Source organism: Lissotriton vulgaris, chromosome 5 (assembly GCF_964263255.1).
Source record: "Lissotriton vulgaris chromosome 5, aLisVul1.2, whole genome shotgun sequence".
Lineage (NCBI taxonomy): Eukaryota > Metazoa > Chordata > Amphibia > Caudata > Salamandridae > Lissotriton > Lissotriton vulgaris.
In genome coordinates, this window is record NC_141693.1 from 1,463,515,819 (window position 1) to 1,463,528,056 (window position 12,238).

General features: G+C 43.0%; 1 protein-coding gene across 1 annotated transcript in view; it reads left to right on the top strand.

The window, feature by feature from the left end:
• The window catches only part of EIF2D (eukaryotic translation initiation factor 2D), a 163,010-nt gene that overhangs the window by 19,223 nt on the left and 131,549 nt on the right, over positions 1 to 12,238 (top strand). The window contains exon 2 of the mRNA XM_086923411.1: positions 11,788 to 11,978. Within this exon, the coding sequence (XP_086779537.1) occupies positions 11,788 to 11,978 (191 nt within the window). The remainder of the gene's footprint in view (positions 1 to 11,787; positions 11,979 to 12,238) is intronic.

A 12,238-nucleotide genomic window follows, 5' to 3' on the forward strand; every position in this document is an offset into this window, starting at 1 on the left:
GAGAGGATAATCTGGGTGTCGTTGGCATAGGAGATGATGTTGAGCCTGTGGTTTCTGACGAGGGGGGCCATGTATATGTTGAAGAGGGTGGGGCTGAGGGAGTATCCCTGGGGCACTCCCCGGTTGGTTTCTGTTGGTTTCGAGGGGTAGGGCGGGAGCCTGACTCGCTGAGTTCGGCCGGTGAGAAATTAGCCTATCCAGTCGAGGGCCTTTCCGCGAATGCTGGCACCCTGGAGTCTGGTGGCTAATGTGGGGTGGGAGACTGTGTCGAAGGCACCCAAGAGGTCCAGGAGGATCAGGGGTCGACAAATGTACTCGCCCGCTCGCAAATGCGAGTGAATTTCCTGAAGGGCGAGTCAGTTTCAAGGTCTACTTGACCGGCCTGGCAAGTGCTTATCTGGCACTGCAGTAGCAGGTGAAGGCTCTAGGGGGCAGCATTACAATTGCAGCAACGACGGCATTCAAGTATCCAGTGCACGCGGTGCGCGGTGAAGGCTCTAGGGGGCAGCATGCAGGCTCCACCTAACTTAGTGGTGGAGGTGTGGTGCGCTGCCTATTGGTTCTCTGGGTCCCAGGGCCGTCAATCTTGTAGCGTGCGAAAGCGCTACCAATGACGACCCTGGCCTGCCCCGCGCGCTGTGCTGCTTAAAGTGCAGCCGTGACGCAGCACGCCACCACGCGCGCGCTCTTCGGTGGACTCGGGAGTCGGGACAGAGTGCAGGGCGATTTGGAGGTGAGTCGGTTTTTATATATTGTTTTGTTGCAGGCCTTATCTTAAATCATGACTGCTCGGTGTCATCATACTATCCCTGAAAGTGAATGCCTATGGTGAAGGTAGCCTTACTGCACACCTAGTTCCAGTGTATCGGAGGTGGGCGTCAGCGATACTTGTTATGAGGACTGTCTTGTTGCCCTGAGTCACACAAGCCGCACAGAACTGACCCGACACTGCAAAATGAGAAATTATTTAATAGTACGCACATCAAATAAATGCTAACATTTTTAAACCTGGATATCTGAATAGCTGACTGTCCCACTTCACTGTATTTTCCCTTGCCTTGTTTAGTTTCTGTAACTTTATACTCGGACCTGCCTTATTGTTTCAGTATAATATTGGACAACCCAGATGCCGGTTGCTCTCAGTGGGTTATTATGTTCATTTATTGCTGCTAGCCTCTCACATAACTCAAGTTCAGGGCTCAGTCAACACCTTACTCTCGAGTACTAATGCTGTTCTACCCATCCAGGTATTATTCAACACGGCACAGATTGTCGGTTTATTGTGAGGTCCGTTCCTCCACCTAGAGGCCTCCTCTAGGAAAGTGCATAACAGTGCTTTCTGTGCCTGTTGCCTAGTCCGATTGTGTTTATCTTGGCTTCTCTTTCTTCATGTCCACTGCCAGCCTACAACCTTAAGGGTTCCATGTGAACTTCATCTAGAGTGCAGCAATTTGCATGCTATTTTCGACGTTTTATTTTCTTTAAGCTTCTGAAATATGACATAATTTATAACTTACAATATCCTGTGATCTTCAAAAATGCAAAGCTCTTTGATTAGTTTTGTGGCGTCATAGCTTCTTGACAGATGAACACTGCCTCCTTCCACACTTTGACTAAGAAAGTGCCTGCACGTATAGTTGGCTATGGTGTTTTCGACGGTGCTGGGTTGGGTGACACAGGCATGATATCCGTTCGCTCCAGGATTCGCTGTTATTGCTCTTTTAATTTGTACCCATAATACGTTTTTTAAATTCTCTTTTTGATGTGTTAAAATGCAGTGTAAAGTATTAGGCTGTCCTCATTTGCGTAGAATTTTACTGTGATTAGGCATCAGCTTGTGCGTGGTCTTGCAGAGCTGATCATGCACAGTGTACCACGCACACACTTAATGTTGGCCTTATTAGCTCTTCTCGCATGCCTGTTTAAATGGTTTTTCAGCGCCTGCCTTCCCTGCGCTGCTTATTCCTCTATCAACGTCACATTAAAACTAGAGTATATTGGTTTGTCAGTGCCTGTTTCTGAATGCCAGGAGTACGTTTTGGGAATGATTAAGGTTGTGTCCAGATCAGAGAGATCTGGTAGCTTTCATTTTTGCTGCGTGCTGGTTATTAGGGAGCAGGATTTTCCATTATGTGACGCTGTGCCTGACCGGAGACTTTTTAACTGTTATGTTCGTGCCTGCCTCGCTTAGCAGTGTTGCAGCTGGCCCGCTGGTGATCCCATGTGTTTGTGGTGGGTAAGTTGACCTTGGTCCTTGCTTCCTTTTCTTTTGTTAGTCTTGTTGGTGCATTGCTGTGATGTAAGTCCACCTTGATCCTGTCTTTGGAATTAGGAACAACTGGTTTGTCCTTAGTCCAGTGCCAAAATGAAAGTCGTCCCATATGAGAGAGCAAACTGTTAAAATGGCACAAGTGCACCTGAGGAGCAAATGCAGTATTATTTGTGCAAGTAAATTCTGAGGGCAGTCTGAGTGAGTTTTGTTGTGAGGGCTGGGAAATTTCTATAACCGTGACTTAACTGAGAGCAGTGAGCTTGCACAAAGCAACTTATGAGTAGCAGATGACATGTTAAAGTTTATGGGTTTTTTTTGCCATGTATGTTGGCAGAAACGTTCACCACAGCACTTTGATACACACATAGGAAGGTAACTGGGTGCTAAATTATTAAAATTTGCTGTTAATTTGGTTGGACAACGTTTTTTTTGGTTGTTGGCGCTGCAAATGTTTTGAAAAAAAATCATATGCGATCAGTTTGTGGGTCGAGTGCATTGCTGTTAGGTCGAGTAGAAAAGTGTACTCACTCGACCTGCAGGTCAAGTAAGATTTTTTAGATTTGTCGAGCCCTGAGGATGAGAGCTGTCGTTTGACCCTGTTCGAGGAGGGAGCGGATGTCGTTGGCAGCGAGTAGGGCGGTCCCGGTGCTGTGGTTGCTGCGGAATTCAGATTGGGAGATGTTCAGGAGGTTGTTAGATTCGATGACGTTTGCTAGCTAGGTGTTGATGGCCATATTGATGACCTTGGCTGCGAATGGAAGCAGGGAGATGGGCTTGACGTTTTTGAGGTCCGTCATGTCTGCGGAAGGTTTCTTCAGGAGGGGGTTGACTTCGGTGTGTTCCCAGTCGTCTGGGAATGTGGCGGTTTCCGGGGAGCAGTTGATCATCTGGCGTAGTTCGGGAGCAATGGCCGTGGCAGCTCTGTGGAAGATGTTCGGTGGGCAGGGTCTGAGAGTACTCTGGAGTGGATGCTCTTCATGGTTTTAAAGGTGTCTTCTGTCGTGAGTGGGGTCCAAGTGAGCAGGATCGGTTGTGTGGGGTCACTGGGGGCAGGGGAGCTGAAGCGGTGCGGAAGTCTTTGTTATTGAAGTTGTCATAGATCATCTTAATCTTGAGGTGAAAAAAGGTGCTGAGTCTTTTGCTGAGATCTTGGGAGACTGGGACGTCTGTTGTTAAGCTGCAGGGTTTGGCAAATTCCTTGATGATAGAGAAGAGTTCTTTAGAGTTAATGAGCGTTGGTGAGGATTCTGTCTTGGACGGATTTCTTCTTTGTGGAGTTGATCAGTTGGTGGTGTGCTGTGGTGGCTGTTCTTTAGGCAGTGCACGTTTCTGAGGTTTTGGTTATGGAAAGGCTTCTTTCCTTATGCAAGCTTTCTAGAGAGGCCAGATCCTCCCATTCCTAAAGAAACCTACACTTGACCCTGATGACCTTGCCCACTACCAGCCCATCATTCACCTGCCATTCGTTGCTAATAACATTGAAAAAGTAGTCTATTTTCATCTTCAAGATCACATCAATGCTAACTATCTCTTCCACGATTATTAGTCTGACATCAGATCATTCCACACCACAAATATAGTACCTGCGAGATTTAATAGATCACAGGAACAGCCTCAAAAACTAGGCTCATATCAACATGTACTACCTAGTTTAAAAACAAGATGTATTTGTTACTAAAGACTTGAAATCATGAAATATTGACGGTAAATGTAAAATTTGTCCTTTAGGAATACTTCTCTGTATTTGCATAGGATATTCCACTCTTGGACTTGAACTTGGAGGTATTAAGATCATGTATCACTTTTCTATTCACTGTATGATTTTACACGTCACATCACCTATTACATCACATAGATAAACTCAGTGCACTTGCGTAGACTAGGCACAGACATTACATCACAGGACAACAGTACAAATGTAAGCCATACATGCAATCCATGAGGCAGCCGGTACTGATGTCACTACTACTTTTACCGACCCGAATGCATTGGCTAATATGTGTCTAGTTATTCATGAATATGTCACTTTTTTGTAATATAACCACATTTACGCATTAATGTTATTTACAGGAGTGTGCTAACTTTACCATGAGGCGGGCAACACATGAGGTAGTAATGTATGAATACATGGAAACCAGTTCCAAAATGGTCACCAATTATCCTGAGTCTGGGAGAGGCCCTATTGTGCAAAGTCCTTTGTCTATGGCAATGTATTACGTTGAGGTGTATGTGTACTTAATGGTGACTTGGTTTTTTCCTTCCATTGTGTGAACAAGGCTTTATTGCCAAAATGCGTTGTTTGGAAGCACAATAAACTTCCTGATTTACTTACTTCATTGGAACCTGAGGGTGCATTGTTATCGCAAAGTGAAAACAGGTTTAGGATTTGGTTGACCGGGTGCTCACCCGGTGCGTGCACCACCCTCCACGGGTCTGTAGTCTCGATAGGAGTGACTTGGGAATTGGAGATATATATATATATATATATATATATCTATATATATCAAATGCAGAGATAATTAACAGCATTTGACTTTTCGCCAACGCGTTTCGTTTAATCACTTCCTCATGGGCTTAACAGTCAATAAGGTGCTTGATGGGATTTGTGGTTCCCTGGGTTTGGCATTATCGTTTCTCAGATGGACAGTTCGTTATTCATACACATAGCCTTCGGGAATCACACAATCCATTTATTTACCTAATAAAGCTGATGGGGAGAAGCTCGTCTGTTTGTGAGTGCTTCCCGCCGTTGGACTTTCCCCAAGGAGCTTTGATATATATATATATATATATATATCTCCAAACAAGGTTGCTCCTACAATTGAAGCGCCACACACGACGTCAAGATTTCACCTTATTTATTCACTGTGCAGCAGTGAGACACAGCACACTTGCCACAGCAAAATCTCTTCTGCCAACTGCCAAACGCATTTCTGGAGGCAATCTTCCTTTTTCAATGGCTGGCTGCAAGGAAAAGAACAGCTGCCTAGCATATCGTTTTAAAAGGTTGAAAGTACCGCCCAACAGGGCGTGTCTTATCAGGAATTGAGGTTCATGTACTTTTTGGGTTCGATAGTAACCCCGATAATTGCAGCGGTTACTTGACTTTGCTAAACACATATTTTCCATCATGTTGCATGTTTCAAACTGCGCCGGTTTTCGTTGCTTTTTTGTGCCCAGATGAATAGGTGACATCGTTCCCAGTTGGTGCTCATGAGTGGAGCACCCTACACGGGTCTGTAGTCTCGATAGGAGTGATTTGGGAATTGGATATATATATATATATATATATATCACTCCAAACTTCAGCATGCAAGTAAGGCACTGACTCCGTGAAATTGATGATCCCAAATAAGTTTTATTCACTCATTAGGCTGCTTGACGCGTTTCGGCGGTAAGCACCCGCCTTGTTCACAACATCTTTACAGACTGTGGTTGCATTTATACCCCTCTGTCATTGCATTACTTCATGCGTGTTTCACTTTTGTTTCGTGGGACATTTAAGCTTGTTTTACATTTTTAAGGATGGTCCCCATGGTTACATCAGGTGACGTATTGTTCAGATTGACATAGAAAAGATACTTTTACTTTCACATTCCTGGGTTACGTCACCCTCCCTTTCACGTTTTCATGTTTCTATAGAAACCTTCCGGCAACCTCAACCCAGTGATTTTCCTCCCTTCCGCTCCGCGTGTTGCCCCCGTGCTGATGTCAGCCTACCGCGCGTTCCTATCTTCACAAACCCCTAGATGCCGGTGCGTGCGCGTCTGACATATTATCGGTAAGTTTGTTTTGCACTGTTGTATGGACAGGGTGCTTTCGGTGGCGGTGTGTGGGCAACACTACTAAAATGCTAGTGAGCGCTCGCTGCGTTAATTCGTAGTCTGTCTGCTTCGCGCTGTGTCAGGGAGGTAAACTGTGATAAATGCACACAGGCGGCATTACTGCCTGATCGCCTAGTATCGGTTTGGGCATAGTTGTTAACGTGACTGCTGGGGGAACCTGGGGAAACATTCTGTTATTTCCTTATGACTCCATTAGTGGTGTACACATATGTTAGCGCTATGTCATGCGCCTAGGTCTGATAATCGAAATTCATCGTACGATTTCTATACCAATATACATTATTATCAACACCATATCGCCTTTTCGCTACCCTTGTCGTCTCCAAGTGGACAGGCGTTCTTTGCGTATTTTTTGTTGCTACGCTCTGCATTGCTTATCCCACAGTACATGCGTGTATATAACATCATACAGTATTGTAAATGTTATCACAGATGACATCCTTAATCACAGTAATCGAACACGCAAAATTACAAATGGCTTACATAAACATTATGATTTATATTCCTAAACATTTTCTTTGTGTGTGTGTAACAGTTGCTCATAGCTGAAAAAACCTGCCACTCAAGCTGAAACTGCTCTGGGGGTAGTGATTGTGCTCCTATATACAGTGATACTACAATTAAAATTGAACAAAAGATGTTTTACAGGAAGGGAGAGAGAATTCTAATGCGTAAGAGGTAGGACATGACATATTCCCTCTGGGCCCTGATGTGATGTCTACAGGTGTACACTTAGAGCCTCATCAGAGTTGAGGCCATTAGGTATTTTGGAATTGAGTAGAATAATATACCTGGATTCCAATCTCCTCAAACTCTGTAGACGATTCCCCCCTCTGATGTTTTTGGGGACATTGTCAATGACAAAGTATGAAAGTACTCCTATGTCACCTGCATGGGCCGTATTGATGTGCCTGGCCACTGGATAGGCTGGGTCATCATTGGTGACTGCGCGAAGGTGCTGGAGGACTCTCACATGGACAGGGTGAATGGTGCTTCCCACATACCGTTTCCCACAAATACAGGTTAGTACATATACTGCGTAATCCGTTTTGCAGTTGTATTTGTCTCGGATCTTATACGGTTTCTGTCTAAAGGGCACCTCTACTTTGGTAGTATTAATACCGTGTCTACACGCTTTACATTTGGTACATTTGCTGAACCCCTTAAATTTGGAAAGCCAATCTCCAGACTTTTTAATTGAGGGTGCATTACAGACTAAATGATTCCTCATGGATTTTGCTTTCCTGAATGCTATGGCTGGCCTGCTCCCACAAAGTTCTCCAATAATAGGGTCTTTCCTCACTAGTGGCCAATGTTTGGTCAATATTTTTCTAACCTGGTTGTGATAGGCATTGAATCCTGTTATGAGTCTAGGGGGTTCCCTTTTTAGTGTTTGCCCTGTTTGCTCTTGTTTCTGAGCGAACAGGAGATCCTTCCTATTGGTTTTGCTGCATTTTAAGTCTGCTTTGCTGCAGGTTTTTGGCTGTACCCTCTCTGTTTCAGTCTGGCGAACAGGCTTTCTTTCGCCTCATCGAGCCCAGTTCTAGTGCTACAATTTCTCGTCATACGTAGGAACTCCGCATAGGGGATCGATTCCTTGAGGTTTTGCGGATGGAAGCTTTGTGCATGAAGCACTGAGTTTCCAGCAGTGGGCTTACGGTATGTTCGTGTCTGGATTTTACCCTGTTCAATGTAGAGTTCTACATCCAGGAATTGTATCGAGGTGGTGTTAGTGGTGCAGGTAAATTTTAAATTAAGCGCATTATCGTTTAGTTCTAATGCAAACGATTCTGCTTCTTCTCTGGGGCCTTTCCATAGTAAAAAAATGTCGTCAATGTAACGCTTGTACATGACTACATTTTTGGTCAATGTGGTTTGGTATTTGACTGTTAGTACCTGTTCCTCCCACCAGCCCATGTGTAAGTTCGCATAGCTGGGGGAGAAACAGGTACCCATAGCTGATCCTTGTATTTGTCTATAGTGGAGTCTATTGAAGATGAAGTTATTATTAGTTAGACACCACTCTGTCATCTCTAACAACATTCTCGTGTGATTGTACAGTGTGATCGGTCTCTGTCCTAGAAAGTGATTTACCGCTCGTATCCCATCATGGTGTCTAATGCTAGTGTATAATGACTTTACATCAAGAGTCATGAATACAAAATCATCTTCCCATTTCACATCATATATTTTACGTAGAAAATCACTAGTGTCTTTTATATATGCCGGGAGTTTCTTGACAAATGGTTGCAGGAAATGGTCGATAAATATGCTAGTTTTTTCAAAAAGGCTGCCTATGGCAGCAATTATTGGTCTTCCAGGGGGCATTTTTTCGTTCTTGTGTATCTTAGGAATAAGATATAATTGTGGGCATACTGGGTAGTCAGTTTTCAAGTATTCAAACTCATCTTTGCTGAGAAGTCCTGTGCTCTTCCATTTGTATAATTCATTCGTGTATTTTTCTTGTATTCCCACAATATGCGAGGGGGTTATCCTGGTATAGCATTCCTGGTCTTGTAATTGCGACATTGCTTCGTTGTTATACATTTCCAACGGCCATAGTACAATGTTTCCCCCTTTATCTGACCACCTGATTACAATATCCGATCTAGCTTTGATTTTTTCCATTAGTTTTTCATATAATACGTTCCTGTTCTGATACTTTCTGAAAAACTCACCCGAGGTCTGTAGGGACAGATCTTTCAAATCCTTTATCACACAATCTGTGAATAAATCAAGACCATCTTTTGGCATGACTGGCATGAATACTGACTTTGGTTTAAAATTAGTTTTTTCAGTTTTGTAGATATCTATGTCTGCCATTTCTGCCGCTGTACCAGATGATACCAAATCATTAATGTTGTCATGCTCTATGTCAATCATATCTCTCAATGCATTCATGTTGGCCACACTGAGGCCTTGGCTGTCTTGGACACTTAGTTGTGTTGCATCAGTTTGGCTAGTTGTATTCACAAAATATTTTTGAAGTTTCAATTTCCGCATGTATTGGAAGAAATCAATTGTTGTTTGGGCATAGTCAAAGTTCGTATATGCGCAGAAAGTTAGACCTAAAGATAAAATCTCCAATTCTTCTTGTGATAATTCCATGTTGGAAAGGTTAATCACTGTGTTGTCAGTACTCTTTGTGTTGTCTGTCATTAGCGTCGACTTTTCTTTCTGTATTGTTTTTTCGTTGTTGCTGTTGATTTTGCCGTTTCTTTTTCTTTTTCCCCACCGTCTGTCTTTTCGGCGGCGGCTTTTTGTTTTTGTTGAGAATCCTGTTTTGAGGTTGATTTGTTCCATTGTTGGTACGGTATCCTCGGTCTCAAGGTGGTGAGGCGCTGTAACCGTAAAAAAGCCAACTCCTGTGCTGGTGTTGGTACTGGTCCAGTTGCACCTAGAGAGTTGTTCATCTCATTTTCCGATTCGTAATCAGTACTCAGATCTGGTTCACTTTGCTCTCCTGGCGCTCCCGTGTTGGCCATGACTTTTGGTAACGGTTGACGTCGTACTTGGTCATATTTTCTTGCAAAAGTGTATATTCTACCAGTCACATAGTCCTTTCTATCTCTTTGAAATTTTATGGCTTTTCTTTATATATATATATATATATATATATATATATATATATATATAATCCCAAGTGATACCGAAGAAGATAAACTGCACAGACTCCAATTGATGTAGATTTATATCACAAGTACATAACGAGTTTCGACCGCCAACCTGCGGCCTTGATCACATAACACGCTACGTGCAAGTAGCCTCTTACATAGCCAGTTAAGTTACTTTACGTTTATTTTCATTTTTTTCCATTTTTTTAACATTCTTTTCACAACAGAGTGACTTACGAGCAGGCCCTAGACAGTCACATGTAATATGACACACAGGTAAGTGGCTAGACATGATAGACAGACTAGCCACACATTGGATGAGGTAACAATTAAAGTTAATGAAATTATACCAGAAAGCGGAAATACTAAAGCTCGATATACAAAAGATATATATATGTGTGTGTGTGAGTGAGTGAGTGTGTGTGTGTGTGTGTGTGTATATATATATATATGTATATATATATATATATGTGTGTGTGTATATATGTGTGTATATATATGTGTATGTATATATGTATTTATATTTGTTTTTAATCAGATTAAACAGTTGCCATGAGCATTGTTAGAGTTTTAAGTAATACATCTTTGTTGTTGTTTGTTGTTGTGTGGCGCATGCTTCCACATCATAAGCATGATGCGTAGAATTTTTCCACTGCTACCGGACTCCTCCAGAAGAACATTGGTGCAAGCCCTTATTTTGAGTCGTATTGACTATTGTAACGGGCTACTTCTTTCTGCCAATGAAGGAGTTCTAGACAGGCTTCAGGTGGTCCAGAACACGGCAGCACGCCTTGTTCTAAATGCTCCCCCTAGAACAGCATCAAAACCTCTGCTGCAGAAACTACACTGGTTGAGCATTAGACAAAGAGCCAAGTTCAAGATATGTTGTATCATTCACAAATGCCTGAATGGAAATGGCCCTACATATCTGGAGCAGAAATTTACCCTCTATACTCCCTCCAGATCGCTGAGATCCAGTGAGAATTTTCTGCTGACTGTACCCCGTGTAAAAAAGACTAGACATGGAGGGAAAGCCCTATCCGTTGCGGGGCCTACACTGTGGAATAAACTGCCCCTGACCCTTAGGCTCTGCACAGATCATTTAAAATTCAGGAAGCAACTCAAGACTCTGCTATTCACCGATAAAATCTAAACCCTTTCTCTCATCTGCATAGTGTTGGACTCTATCTGGTATCACAGCGCAGAGATACTCCGGTCGGAGTCGATTCCAGCGCTATAGAAACCCATAAATAAATAAATAAATGGTGGTTTGTTATCTGCACTCAATAAAAGCATTTTCATGGATACTTGCTTTGTCTCTTTGGGTTAGCGAACAAAGAAGAGTAAAGTTTACCGTCGCTGAAGCTTGCTTAACTGTAGGGATTGTTTGTGGAATAAGAGGCCAGTTTGTCACAGCTTTATTTTTTGTCATGTTTTAATTTCCCTGGCAGTTTTATGCACCTGCTATGGTTTCTATTTTTCTAAAGTGAAAGATGTGTTGAGTCTTGCATCTTGTGTCGTAAGGTTTACGTTCTGCATGCTATATGTTGAGTCTTGCTGCATGTTCATTGACCTTCCCACTCAGCCTTCTGCGATGGTGACATAAGCACCAGCAAACAACAAAATGATTGAAGGAATGGTCGAATTAATCTAGGCCACCTGCGATCGGTCCAGCCACATTCCAAACCAACCTTGTTTTCCCACTATGCCTCTCTAAACCGACAATAGGCATATATAGATCAGTCTTGACCTGTCATATGTAACTCTAGATATTATGTGTTTCATTAAATATTTGATTCCATTAGTACATGTGGTTACTGCAACGTGGTTGAGCATTTGATGCGTCAGTCTTAATTTAGTAGGTACTTCTTAAGCATAGCTGCAAGCGAGTGTCAAATACTAGTGCTCATTGCCAGGAGACGTGCAGCTGTATTTCAATGAAAAGGGTAAATTGGATTGGGCAGCTGACCTTCATATGTAACTATAATTAGTTTTTCTGCAAACTACACCTAGCACCGCTCTCCATCTGGTAACGCCATGTGCTTTGTTCATGCAGGAGAAAGCTGAGGGCAGATGTCGCTGCAGCCTTCCCAAGGCTGGACCCTGAGGCGGTTTCCGAGCTTGTGTCAAATAAAGAGGAGCTGAATGTAGTGAAGGTGTATGCACACAAGGGGGAAGCAGTCACAATCTATGTCCGCCAACGGAACCCAGTCTTTTTTGAAGTGGACGGTCACCTCTACCCAACAGGTATCTCCAGTGTAATGCATATGAACTTATGTAAAGCCTCTAACTAGAGGCTAGGGTTACCACAGGGTGCTATTGCATAGGACCACACTTTGTACTCGTATCTAGCCTTTATTTAATAATGTAACATATGCTGGAATGTATAGCCTTTGTTGGCACCAATTGAATCCATGCGCAATGGAGCCAAATATTATCCACAGAGGAAGATATTCTAGACAGACAAAATATGGTTTACTCCAACGAGTGCCCCTTTTTAGCTTAAC